Source organism: Falco biarmicus, chromosome 14 (assembly GCF_023638135.1).
Source record: "Falco biarmicus isolate bFalBia1 chromosome 14, bFalBia1.pri, whole genome shotgun sequence".
Classification (NCBI taxonomy): domain Eukaryota; kingdom Metazoa; phylum Chordata; class Aves; order Falconiformes; family Falconidae; genus Falco; species Falco biarmicus.
The window spans coordinates 21919931-21932564 of record NC_079301.1 but is presented as its reverse complement, the minus strand read 5'-3'; the positions used below and the strand labels follow the sequence as shown (position 1 = coordinate 21932564).

At 44.8% G+C, this 12634-nt stretch overlaps 1 protein-coding gene across 10 annotated transcripts in view; it reads left to right on the top strand.

Annotated features, from left to right (window-relative positions):
- The window catches only part of ARHGEF9 (Cdc42 guanine nucleotide exchange factor 9), a 221805-nt gene that overhangs the window by 132976 nt on the left and 76195 nt on the right, over positions 1-12634 (top strand). Inside the window, exon 1 of one of the 10 annotated variants that reach the window (XM_056359670.1) lies at positions 5092-5212. The exons of 8 other annotated variants lie outside the window; for them this stretch is intronic. In XM_056359670.1, the coding sequence (XP_056215645.1) occupies positions 5174-5212 (39 nt within the window). In that variant the 5' untranslated portion in view covers positions 5092-5173. Of the gene's footprint in view, positions 1-5091; positions 5213-5517; positions 5641-12634 lie in introns of those variants that run through there. One more of the 10 variants, XM_056359675.1, reaches the window with a different exon arrangement.

The following is a 12634-nucleotide window of genomic DNA, read 5'->3' as shown; positions in this document are numbered from 1 at the left end:
CTACTTGGAGGTTTTAAACCATCTACAGCTGGGGAATGCATTTTTTTTCTCCCTGTGGCCAGCAGCAGCAAGGGTTGTGCGGAGCACGTGGCTTCAGTGCAAAGCAGTTTTCTCACAGGAGCCAGCACAGCCAGGGCTGTCGGCAGGAGCACTTGGGGTGTCACTCAGCTAGTGGGGTTATCAGTAGGTTTCAGGGAAATTGCAGCTTTGGCTGCTGTGGAGCATACCTGTGGCTGGAGAGCAGGGGACTGAGCAGGGACAGTGGCCAGAGTGCCATGGGATCCTGCCATCCTAAATAGCCTTGCCCCTCATTTTGCAGAAATGGCAGAAGTGGCTGGGCACTGCAAGGTGGTGCCTTTCTTGGTGATAAATGTATGCTTCCCTGGAAAAACTGTCCTAACATATCTATGCACAGGTCTCTGCTTGGTACCATGGGTCCCCCAAGCCCGTGCACAGCTGTGCCAACAGCTTTGCATGAGTGCGTGAGCTTCTTGAAAATGTGTTCCCAGTGTCCAGAGCTTGCAGAAAAGTAAGCACATTTGTTTTCTCTTTACATGATTGCCCCTGTGAAACAGGCGTGTTGCATCAAGGAACACCTTCCTTTCCCCCTGGATAGCTACTGCTATCTGAGAACAAACATGGCAAAACCTGATACCAGCACACAGTCTGTGTTTTAATTCCTCCAGGTCAATTTAAGTGCAAAAAATATTCACAGTTCCCCCTCTAACACTGAGTGACCCAAGAGGAAGGGCCTGGGGGGCTTTATACAGTGTAAACAATGCTGTAAGTTGTCACTAGTGAGAGTGCAGACACCTTTATTGAGATTTTCTGTAGTATTTATATATATTCTTATCTAATTAAGGCTGTTCTGGGCACTGAAATGACCTGCTTCGAAACCTTCACAGATCTCCTCTGGACTTAATTGGCTGCTGACTTGAGTTGTTAAAAGTTGCTTGAGAGGCTGAACTTCCAAGGATTATAAATAACAATGGAGATGGGATTATTTTTGTTTTTTTAAGGAGGGAGGAAAGAGAATGTGTCTGAGTACCTGCATACATTTTAGGACAAGTAAGTTCTCAGAAGAGTGCAAAAGGAGAGGCTGCATGCACAAAAAGTCACAGTCCCTTCAGCACAGCAAGGCAGAAGAATTTGAGGGAGTTACTGTGGCAGATTGCCTTGAGCTTTTGACAGCACCATGTTATCTCCAGCACGGAGGCTGGGGCTGCTGTGGAAGAGGTGTGGGTCTGCAGGATGGTGGCCTCTCCACTGCCGTTGCAGTGAAGCAGACCTTGCACTGGGGCATCAGTGGCATGTGCTGGCATCAGAGGAGTGAGACTGCCTGCCTTGCTCAGTGTGCTGCAGCTTAAATGGGAAGAACGTTTGGGTTTTCCAAAATGAGACTTATTTGAGAGCAGATCTGGAGAACTAGTCACTCTGAGACTGTTTTCTTACGTGAACAAATATTGCTGGTCTGACAGCGCTGCTGTTGTGCTGTAACAACACTATCCTCCTCCTGTCACAGCCCAGTTAATGGCAGTACCTCTGCAACAGAGATGGTATGAAGTATGGGCCCACTGTAAACATCAGGGGTGCTTTTGGTCCTTGTCTTACATCACCAAGGAGACTTGCAGTGGTCTAGCCGTGGACTGCAAAGTCATAAAAGAGCCTGTTAGTATGCTTAGCCCATCGCACGGTCGCTCTCACCTGGGCACAGCTGCTGGCACTGTTGGGCTATGTCCACAGTCTCCTTCTGTGAATCTTGCATTTGAGAAACTTCTTCTGGGTAGTCACCCACACCCAAAGCTCTTCGTGGACTGGAGAGGTTCAGGTCTCCTACCTGTCGTAGAGGTGACAGCAGTGAGGCTTTCTTCCATCCTACCAGGCTCTTTGGCTGTAGCTGCACACGTGCACTGCCGTGCTTGTGCTTGGCCGCCTGTGCTGCCCTCCTGCCCTTCCTGGGCTGCTACAGCTCTTGTGCTGCTTCCTCCTTTTGGATGAAGTTATTTATTTTTTGTTCAAAGGCTTCCTTGTCTTGTAGATCCTTTGTTTTAAATCGTTTGTTGGTGTTTTCATTTTAGATAGCTAAAATGGAGCCTTTCTCCACTTCAGACTTCTAGCTCTACCCATTATACATAAATAATACCTCTCTTGGAACTATTTAAATTGTGTTAGCACAGTCTCTGAAATGGTAGTTTAGCTGAGCTTTTAACAGGTTTAATCTCTTTCTGGGTATTAATCCTTCCAGAACCTCTGATAAAATTTGTTGCTTTTCTCTGAATCCCTCCCACGCTGTCAATATCTGTCTGAAATGAGTTGCTTTGTGCAGAATAAGCCATGGGAGGAGGGGCTGTTACAGCGTTTTACAGATCTTGCTCTCATTTCAGTGTATTTCAAACTCCTCTCTGATTTCCTGCCACTGTTGCTCCTGTGATTCCTTGCCCTGTGAGCATCTGTCCCATTGAATATGGGTTTGGAATGGGTTTGCCTCCTGTTTATTAGCTTTATTTCTCAGTTCTCAGATATACTTGCAAGGTTTTCCTGTTTGATATCATCAGAGAACGTTAGTGAATAATACCACCTCTTGCACATTGCAATGAAGATGTAAAGGTACCAAAGACGGCAGCAGATGTTGGGTCCCATTTCTAGTTTCTTGCACTTGTTTTTTCTTGCTTTTCACTACATCACAGGATCCCTAAACCTGTGTGACAGCAAACTCAATCTGTGATCCAGGTTATCAAAGACTGCAACTGAACTGGAGGGGAAATTACCTTTTTTTTCAATTGTGTTACTGTAGAAATGACATGCTCTCCTATGAGGCAGTAGCAGACTTTGGGCAGCCTCTTCTATCAAGTATCAGGTCTGAAAAAAACAGGAATTGAGCTGTGAAACCATCCAGCACACCTTTGAGATTTCTGACCTCTAGAGTTGGGTTTGAACCAGCCATCTCCTGCTCAATTCGTTAGTGTCTCAGCCTGAATGTAATGTCCTGCGTTGGTACTGTTAGTGTTTGGGCTCCCACCAGTCAAGGTGCTTCATGGGGAAGGAAACAGCAAAGTCCCTTGACTGTGGAGCTGATGAGAGAGAACCTCTGTCTCTGTTCAGCTGAACCACATCCTCAGAGCCAAACCCCTCTGAGCTGGAGCTGAACGTTGTCTCTAAGTGTCTCCTTGTTCAAATATAAACACAAGGAAAAATCCCTCCGTGGTTTTGAGATGTCCAGGTTCCCCCTGATTCCACCTATTATGAAGGAAATAGCAAGGAGAAGGGTTTTTTTTTTCCTTCCGTGTTTGCTGTGCCACATGCACTGTTGCACATTGCACCCCTTGGCCATGTGTATTGCCACTATGGTCAAATTTCTCTGCTGTATCAGCTCTTTTCCATACTTCTTTCCTTTGGATACACTTCCTGGATGTTCCAGCTCTGCGGTTTTGAATGAAGGCCGCTAGCATCTCAAGCAATGCTGGCCATAAAAAATAATGTGAAAATTTCTGAGAGTAGGATATTATTATTTCTATGCCAGTGCTATAGGAGAGAAAAGCAATGAGATGTGAGGTGTGCAGCAGAAATGGAAACCTGTGTGAGAGAGATCACATTACATCTTTCCTGTTTCTTTTTCTCTGAGTGGACCATAAAACAGAAACAAATCAGGCAGTTGGAGCTCCTGTCCATTTTCATAGGGCTTGTTTAAATGAGATTTACTTAGACTAAAAGCTCCTTGGAGCCACTTAATTCTTCTAGGTGGAGTACATATCTAGGCCAGTAGTAAAAATTCCTTAGCAGATGTCTTCAGGAGGATACTCACCAAGTATTTTCCCAAAGAGAACATCTTGGATGCCTTCAAAAGTCAGTATTGATTCTTAATTATACTAGATTAGATAGTGTGGACAGGGCTTGGCATAGCATTTTTTAAAGCCTTGGGAATATTTGGAAGTTGCTCCAGTGATGAAAAGAGAAAATAAATGGTCTGCAGAGCAGTGAGGGGTACACACTCTTGTTTTCAGCAGTTAGTCGAAATAGCTCTAGCTGAAGTTTTTTATTCACTATCAATTAATGTTACCTCGTGTGGCACTGTTCATGGCACAAAGCCTGTGAATTCCATGAGTAGATCCCAGAGCCCTTGTAGCTGGTGCCTGTATGTTTACATTTTGCCTCTGTTTGCTCACCGCCTTTCTAGGAGCGGTGTCACTGCAGTTGGCATAGGTTTAGGCAACACATCTTTCCTATCTGTACTCATCATTTCCCATCACCTTTATCACTTTGCCAGGCTCACATGAGCATGATGCAATTGGTGTGAGCTGCCCACCATGCACTATGACCGGGAGAATTCATGCTCAATCATGACAGTTCCATTTGGGCAAGTTCCAGTCTAAATCCGAGTCGAGCTGTCATGGTGCACCCTCAGAACTGTCTGTACCTGTGTGTAGCAACCTCCCTGGACTGACACTCATATTTTACACTAGTTTTGCTCTAAAAATTTTCCCCTAAAAATGGAAAGCAGCACTGAAATTGGGTGAGACATCAGACACTGGGGTTTATATATTCCTTGAAGGAAGAACCCAAGCCTTGATGAACATAGGCTCACAGGTGTTCCCATTGGCTTTAGCGTCACTGTTCACTTGGGTAAGGACAGAGCCTTACAGCACAAACGAGGCTGACTGTGCTCAGCAGACAGTTAGGCAGGATAGTATTACAGGGAAATAAGAAAAGTTTAGATTGCTTTGAAGATCTGCATTGAGAAATTGCTTTTCTTCAGAGAATGAGCCTAGGTGTCTCATCTTCCTGTGCTCTTGAATACCATTTCTGAACTCTGAAGCCAGAGCAGTCTTGCATTTAACATGCTCCTTCGAGTACAAACCATGACCGTAAGTGCTCAGCCCATGGGTTGAGGGTTATCTGACTGCTATAAATGACTGCATTTCTAATGGTTATCCTAAGCACGCAAGGAAGAGAGTCCAGCCCAGGCAGGAGCTCTGTGTGGGGAGCTAGGGAGGACTGGCGCAAGCAATGCCCTGTGATTTTCCTGCAAAGCAATGAGGGCTCACTCCAGGCCTCTCCAGGTCAATGACATGGCACAGGCCAGGGAAAGGAAAGATCTTCCATACCAGCAAAGCCCACGCATCCAGGGATTAGCTTCACATGAGTTGTACTGCTGCCGGTTCTTCTGGGGTGAATCATGTCCAGTACAAGTTGGATGTTTTCCACCCAGAGGCTGGTATGTATTTTTTATACACTCTATTTGCCTTTCCCCTCAGATTTGAGAGTTGACTTTTTTTTTTAAGTGTAGGTGTTTTAGAAGTAACGTTTTGGTTCACCTTTAGAGTTACTGTTTGACTTCTTTGTTGTAACATGTCCTGATTAATGATTAATTGCAAAGGACATGTTCTGACTCCAGCCTGTGTCCTGGGGTGCTTGTCGCAGCAATGATGCACTAGGTGATTATTCACTACCCTTAACCTGACAGCTGTATTTCTTTCTTTGACTGGTTAATGACCTTGACCAGGTACACGTGCATTTGTGTAGATGTGTGTGGTTGTAGGGCGTTGGGGATGTGCAAATTTTCCTTCTACTTGCATGACCTTCATTTTACCTAAGTAAGGAAAAGGAACTGTTCCATGAACAGATGGAGCGTTATTTCTAGAGGTAGGTGAATAATGCAGAAATTTATTCATTTAAAACCCCTTCAGACAACTCAGATGTTTGCCTTAAGATAGTGTTGCAAATCCTAGTGCAAATATCTGCTCACATGAATGTTCAATCCAGCTATCTTGAAAATTGTGTGTGAATGCGATAGTCATCCCGTCCAGGAACAGAATAGTGCTAGGTGACTTAATTGATCCATTAAGGAAATTAGGAATAATCACTCTTTTAAGCAGTAGTTACAAAACAGATAGTTTGTAATCAGTGCATAGCCAAGTCAGACTAAAAAAGCTTGTCAAATTGTAGCAGGTAAAAATAATAATACAAAACCCAGTCTGTTCATGGATAGTTCACCAAGGAGGAAAGGCTGCTAAAATCAGCAAACGTTTGCTGCAAATAGTTTGCTTGGCTCTTGTTGTTCCTTAATGAATCAAATCTATTAGGCAGGGAAAACATCACATTGTCTTGAAAAACAAATCATATTTGGATGCCTCTTTCCATGCATTTGGACCCATTTTAACATGAACACACTAATTATGCTGTGGAGATGATTTTGTTATGGCAGAAATGAAAGCGAGTTTGCAGCTATAACTATTCAGCCATGAAGGGCTGGAATAGGTATATGGGGAGAGATGCCTTTTAATTCCATTGCATTTCTTTTTAATATTTGTATCCCTTTACTTCACATACAGCTTCAGAAAACGTTTCTGTTCTCTTGGGTGCAGAGGCAAAGGGCCTGGCTTTTAGGTCTCTGCAGCCTCAAAACTGCCATTTGTGTCAGAGGGACTTTGCCATCAACCAGTTTGCAGAATCCCGTCCATGGCCTAATTTGTACACAGATGGTAACAGGCTCACAAAATCCCAGTCTTCATGACATGCTTTCTGATGCACAGGGAACTCTATGAGTCATATTGCTCCAGCTATGGTCTTTTTGGATGGAAATTATACTTTTAGATATATACTGTGATTACATACAGCGGTGATGGGCTCATTTGAAGGAGCTGGAATGTAAGCCATTAAGTTGAGTGGCTGCCATTATGTACTGTGTTTGCCAACATGGAATAGACAATGATATTTCATCTGTGACAACTTTGCCCTCTAGACTTTGAATAGAATTATCTCGGTGTGTAACCGTTTTCTTCAGCACCATCCAGGTGACAATTTTGTTATCCTAGACAGCAAATGTGGCCTTTTATGAATCAGATAGGATGGACAGACTGGGACAAGATTTGCACGTGTCTTGTGCAATGTGACCTGGAGAGAGGGGAAAGGGACAGTTATACAGTAAGTGAGGTGACACCGGTTTGGCATGGTGGAGCCAACTGCACATCACACCTTACTCTCCGCTGTGCTTTGGCAGCAGCATTTTGCATAAGCTAAAATAAGAAACATCATGGCAATGGCTTGACTCACTCTTAACAGGCGCTTGGGCAAAGCTCCGGGGGTTTCGTAGCTCCTGCCGTGACTGAGCTGCACAGGAGTTTGCGTGCAGTGCAGGGCACTGTAGGCTTGTGTGGCTGCAAGGCAGCCGCCAAGGTGGGAGATGGGCAGCGAGGGGGTGCAGGAGTGTGCTGGTGCTTGCAGCTGCTCTCTCACTGTGGGCAGAGATAGCTGCTGTCTCCCAGAGCAGCCCAGGAGGCTGTGGTGGTAACTGGTGTTTCAGAATGGGTGGTGGTGACTTGAAACAAGATTCAATATTACGGGCTTTCCACCCTTTTTAATTGGAAGCTGAGAAGCGTAGATCCAAGCTGCAGTTCCAGTTGAGGGAGAGGCTTGTGGCAAGTGTCTGCTTGGAATTACTCCCGTTAAAGAGGATGTTTTGGCTGTGGCAGTTTTCCATAAAATCTGAGAAGCCATCAGAGAGTGCCTTTCATTCATTCCTAACCTGAAGTGAGGAAAGCAGCTTAGAGGTGGAAGGCTGCATATCCCCTTGCTGATCTGGCCAATCCGTCTAATAGGCTTACAGGGTCCGATGACAATCTGCAAGAGTTACGCGCATTTAACTAGCATCAATTTATTACCTTAACTGACAAGACAGCCTTTTACATCCAGGATTGTCTGTTGAGCTTTTAGTAGGAAAAAACCTATGATAATGCAAAGTCAATTAGATGGGAATGAGAGTATCGTGCCAGATACCTTTGTTCCCTTGGTTTCAACAGTGAGGTATCAGGTATGTGCTGTGATATACACCCCACTGTGCCACCCCTCTTCCTTCCAGTGCCCTGCATGCTACTTCCCCAAAAGCAGTGGTCACAGCAGGGTTTGCACTATGTTAAATGCTTTCAAGATCTGAGTGATACAGTGCATATAGCAAGACATTCCTGGGCTGCGGAGGCTAGGCCAAGCCAGGGTGCTGTGCCAGCCCTGGGCACCACGGGCTGCAAGCTCAGGGCTTCGAGAGCCAAAGGATACCACAGGCTTTGGCTCAACAAGCGGCTCAAGGAGGGAAGCTGTTTTACATTGCTTACTTTGAAGTCCTGCCTGTTTGCCCTCTCAGGAGTTGACACGGATGGAAGGTGAGATGTAAATGCAAGATGTGGTTGCTATAACGACTTGAGCGCTGTGCTGAGTCTGTTGTGCTGTGTTATTGATTGCGTGCATGGGGTGGTGGCGAACGGAGGCTGGTCCCCTGGGTGTTTCCTTTGAGCTCAGGATGCCTCTCACTGGTTTTTGGTCCAGGTGCTGTAATGCTGAAAGACTTGAGGAAGACTTGTGGTTTTGCCGGAATAATCTCTTGAAGATCATTATGTAGGGGGTTTGTCTGGCCATTTCTTCTTCCGGGTGCTCATCCTAGTTTTTCCTCTTGCTGCCTGAGACAGAAGCAATGGAATTTTCACTGCATGGCTCTTGGTTTGCACCAGAGCAGCTGGACAGGCTCTGCTTTCCACTGGCTTGGCTGGCAGTCAGCCAGCTGAGCCAGGGCTGTCACTGCCCCTGCAAAGTCACCCGAAGCCAGGGGTGGTTCCTGGGGGGCCATGTGTTGTTTCTCCAGCCTTTGCCTACTTTGTGCTAGCATTTAATTAGACTTTTCTGAAAGCTTAGTGTCTGCAAAACAATGTGTAGATGGTATTCCCCTCTTTGTGCTCATCTACCAGTATGCCAGTCCTTGACTGTATCAGACGTGAGCTACAGTGACTTACGCTAAGAAATCAAGAGGTCATAACAGCAAATAAGGAGCCCGAGCGGTGAGTGTAATCAGTGTAATACATTTGTCTGGACTTTAATCCAGCCTGGGCACTGATTTGCACAAGCAACAGACACCACTTCCCAAATTCTCATCAGTTACTAAAAATACCTCTCTCTCTTCTTTTTTTTTTTTTTTAATGATATCTTGGCCTCGTACTACAACACTGATACGTGAGAATTATGCATTATGAAGCCTGTTGCTGAAGATGTGTTTTAATACGTTGTGGTCTAATGCGACATAATCCAGGCATCTGCTATGTTTTTAAAAGGTGTTTTAAAACACATTGCAGTGATTGATAACATGAAGGGGCTCGTGCTGTGTGCTCCTTGTACTTGGCCATCCAGGAGTAATATTTCTGTTTTGTATTAACAGCCCTGCATTTGAATTAGTTTCCTTTCGTGGTTTTTAGACCCTGGCCAACTGTGTCAGCTTTTATAGGACAAAGTATCTACTTATGCTTTCATTAGTTCTGATCTGTCACTATTTATTTCACTATGAATGCCTGATTCTGCTACACTCAGTAGTCCTGGTGCATATGCCTGTGCGTGCACAGCTGTGAGCCTATGTGCCATTGCCCGCTGCTAAGCAGAGCTGGGATGGCTTAGCTGTGTGTCACCAGCTTTGTGGTGGCTGGTGCCCGTTCTCCTGCAGCTTCAGGGGTAAAGCCTCCACGTCTGGGATGAACAGATCTGTCTGCTGCTGTGTTGTGTTGAATAATGCAATCCACTGGGGCTAATTTCTGTCATTTGCTCCTTAATACCTTTTTGCTTTGGAAACTCCCATGCCCCGGAGTAACAGGTGATGTACATCTTAAAATAAATAATCTCTAAACCATCAAGCGCTCTTGCCTTCCTCAGAGCAAAAGTCATCTCTCCCTGCAAAACCGTTCAGTTGTTCAGAGGAACTCAGTTTGCCTACAGTCAGCCAGTCTGCTCTGTGGGAGAGAAGACTTTTGCTTTGCAATTTCAGTAAGAACAAGCTTCTTGGGTAAAATGAATCTAGATTTGGCATTCCTGACATTTCCAGTCAAGTCTTGGTTATCCGTGAATGGGCTGTGAGGTTACGGATTAGCTACACCATGGGCATAGGGATGCTCAGGGTGATCTTGGTGCAGCTGAGTGCTCTATGCTGTACCTCCTCGCAGGGTCCCTTAGCTCAGGGCTCAGTGCTCCACAGCAGCCTCTTGCCCTTCACTGTACATTCTCAGAGCCTAATTTATATATATTTTGTAATATCCGTTTTGCTTATCTGCGTTATTCTGCACCTTGGGTAATTGAGAGATAACTGTATCTGTCTTCCTGAGTCCTGCAGTGGTCTGTACGAAATGCTTCGATGTTATCTGGCACAATGTTTGCTGCCGCAGCGAGCAGCAGGGCTGGGCTGATGTTTTATTAACACTGGAAACATTGCTTGGTAATCCTGACTGCTTCCCCCACCCGTACAGTGTACTGCAGGCTCAGCCCAGTATGATTAAACTGGGCATAAATCAAAGCACAACTTTAGCCCACTGACCACAGGGCTTCCAGTACAGCTCTAGGTGTTTGAGGTAGTTACGGCCTTCATTGAGGAATGTGAGGAGTCCCTTCTGGGGTCAGAAAACTGGGATTTGTGCAGATATTTTAGGTTTAGAACTTGAAGAGTGTTTAGCCATTTGTTCCCATGCACTGTAACGAGGGATCCCTGCTGACAGCCTGGCTTGGCCCCAGGTCAGTGAGGTGCTGTGGGCTGCTCTGCTGTGTTTGACGGAAGGTGCTGTTTTCCCTGGAGCAGTTGAAACTTTTGAGTCCCAGAACCAATCTCATCATTTATCTGAGTTAAAAGATTATGGTTAGTGGTTATTTTTAATTACTCTATGTGAAAGATATGTCATCAGGCAAGGGCAGGCTTAATGTGCCCAGTTCGCAAAAGGGATTGGAAAGCAATTATGGTGACATACGTACCATCAAAGTGGAGGGCTCACTGGCGCTCCAGAGCCAATTAAAAACTGCACGGGCAATGCTAGTCCTTTTCCTCATTCACTCTCAGCTCTCCAGTTACTGTATGCAGCTCTGTGTTGCAGCTGTTAATAGGAATGGACAATAACCATAATAAGATGGACAATAAGACTAATACCGTACCCTGGAGTCTCCTATTGTACCCTGTATGAGGCCAAGTGATTTCATGTGTGCCAGGTGATACCTTTTCAAGAAAATTGAAACCAATGGAAAATACAATAACCCAGAACCTTTAAGTCTGTACTGATTCTCCACCTTTAGATAGAGACATAAAGCTTCCAACCAAGTGTGACAGTCTTTCCAGAATATGGGGCTATCAGAGGCTCTCTCACTCCAATCAGCCTCTTTCAGCTGAAATCCAGCCATTAGTTAAATTCATCAAAGGGCTTGAAAGCAGAAAGGGAAATTCTTTGCCTCGTGCTTAACCTTTGTGTGATTGCACCTCTTCAGAGAATAAGCAAATCAAGTGGAAATGCCCTCCCATTTGTTTTATGAATGAGCCGTGTGGCAAATTCACTGTGATTTGGCTTTATTCAGTTTGTATAATTTCTGATGAGAGGTTTAAAAATAAATACACAATCAAAGGGACTGTGGGGAGATTATACATAAAGAACAAAAGTACAACATGATGGGGTGGGGTGACATTTCCTTGTACACTTCCTTTTTGTCTGCTCCATCAACTGAGTGAACCTGTCCTAGCTGTGAAAACCAGTGACACACTGGGCTGAAACGTGGGCTGCAGCTGGTGTTGTCTGTGCAGCTCAGGTGAGCACCCCATCACACTGCGCCCGTGCTCGTGCCGTATATGTGGTTTTCATGGGGGAGACATATGAGTGGATCTCAGCAGAGCTTTGAATGCCTCTTTGGGAAATCTTTAAGGTGACAGCATTGCTGTTAACAGCCCCATCAATCTGCGTTGTAAGCGTTACTGCTTGTGAAGGAGCAATGCAATTAAAACACTAGAGGGTAAAGCAGTGTGAGGTGCTTTTCTTCTGGGAACACGGGCAGCGAAGTGGTATTCTCATTTGGCTGGAGGTTTGCAGATCGTTTATGTCTCCTGTTCTGCTGGGGCTCCTTTGAGCATTGATTTCTTTATTTTGAAAGCCAGCACTCTGTATATTCTTGTTTTAAGATGTTTTGGCTGCTGCCATTATGGAAGGGCCCGTTGAATACAGTGGGAAATGCTATTGTTATTTTACTGTGCTTTTATGTTGTCTAAATAAAGGGCATGTCTGTACAAGAACAATTTGAACAAATGGCATAGTCTCACCACGTTTCTCCATCTCCCTTTCACAGCCTGCTCCCTATTCCTGCTTTCCCGCTGCTGTGGAGGAGTACGTAGTTTATGTAATGCTGATTTGAAAGGGAACTTCCCAGAGCTTTTTTTTTTTTTTTTTTCTATTACAACTCTGTTGATGTATTAATAAATGATCTAATAGAGAAATATTTCCCTGCCTTCAGATTATTCGTATTACCCAGGGGCCATGGTCCTAGAAACTTTGTAGGTACTTAGAATTTTCTAAGGAGATGGGTGATATATGATAGATTTCTTTGGGTTTTTTTGGGAAGGTGACTCTTCATTAAGTTAATTTTTGATTAGTGAGAAACTCTGTGCTGGAAATTAGATGCTGAATCTTGTGGGCTAACTAACAATGATGGTTTATCCCTGGAAGAGGTATGGACAGGTAATAGTGGTTTGTGTGGCCTACCCTCAAACTAAAGCACCCCTCCGAAAAGAGAACTGCTATTTGGTGCCTACTTCAGTCTCCAGGGACCAGTAAGTCCCCAATTTCTTTTTGAAATTAGCCCATAAGAA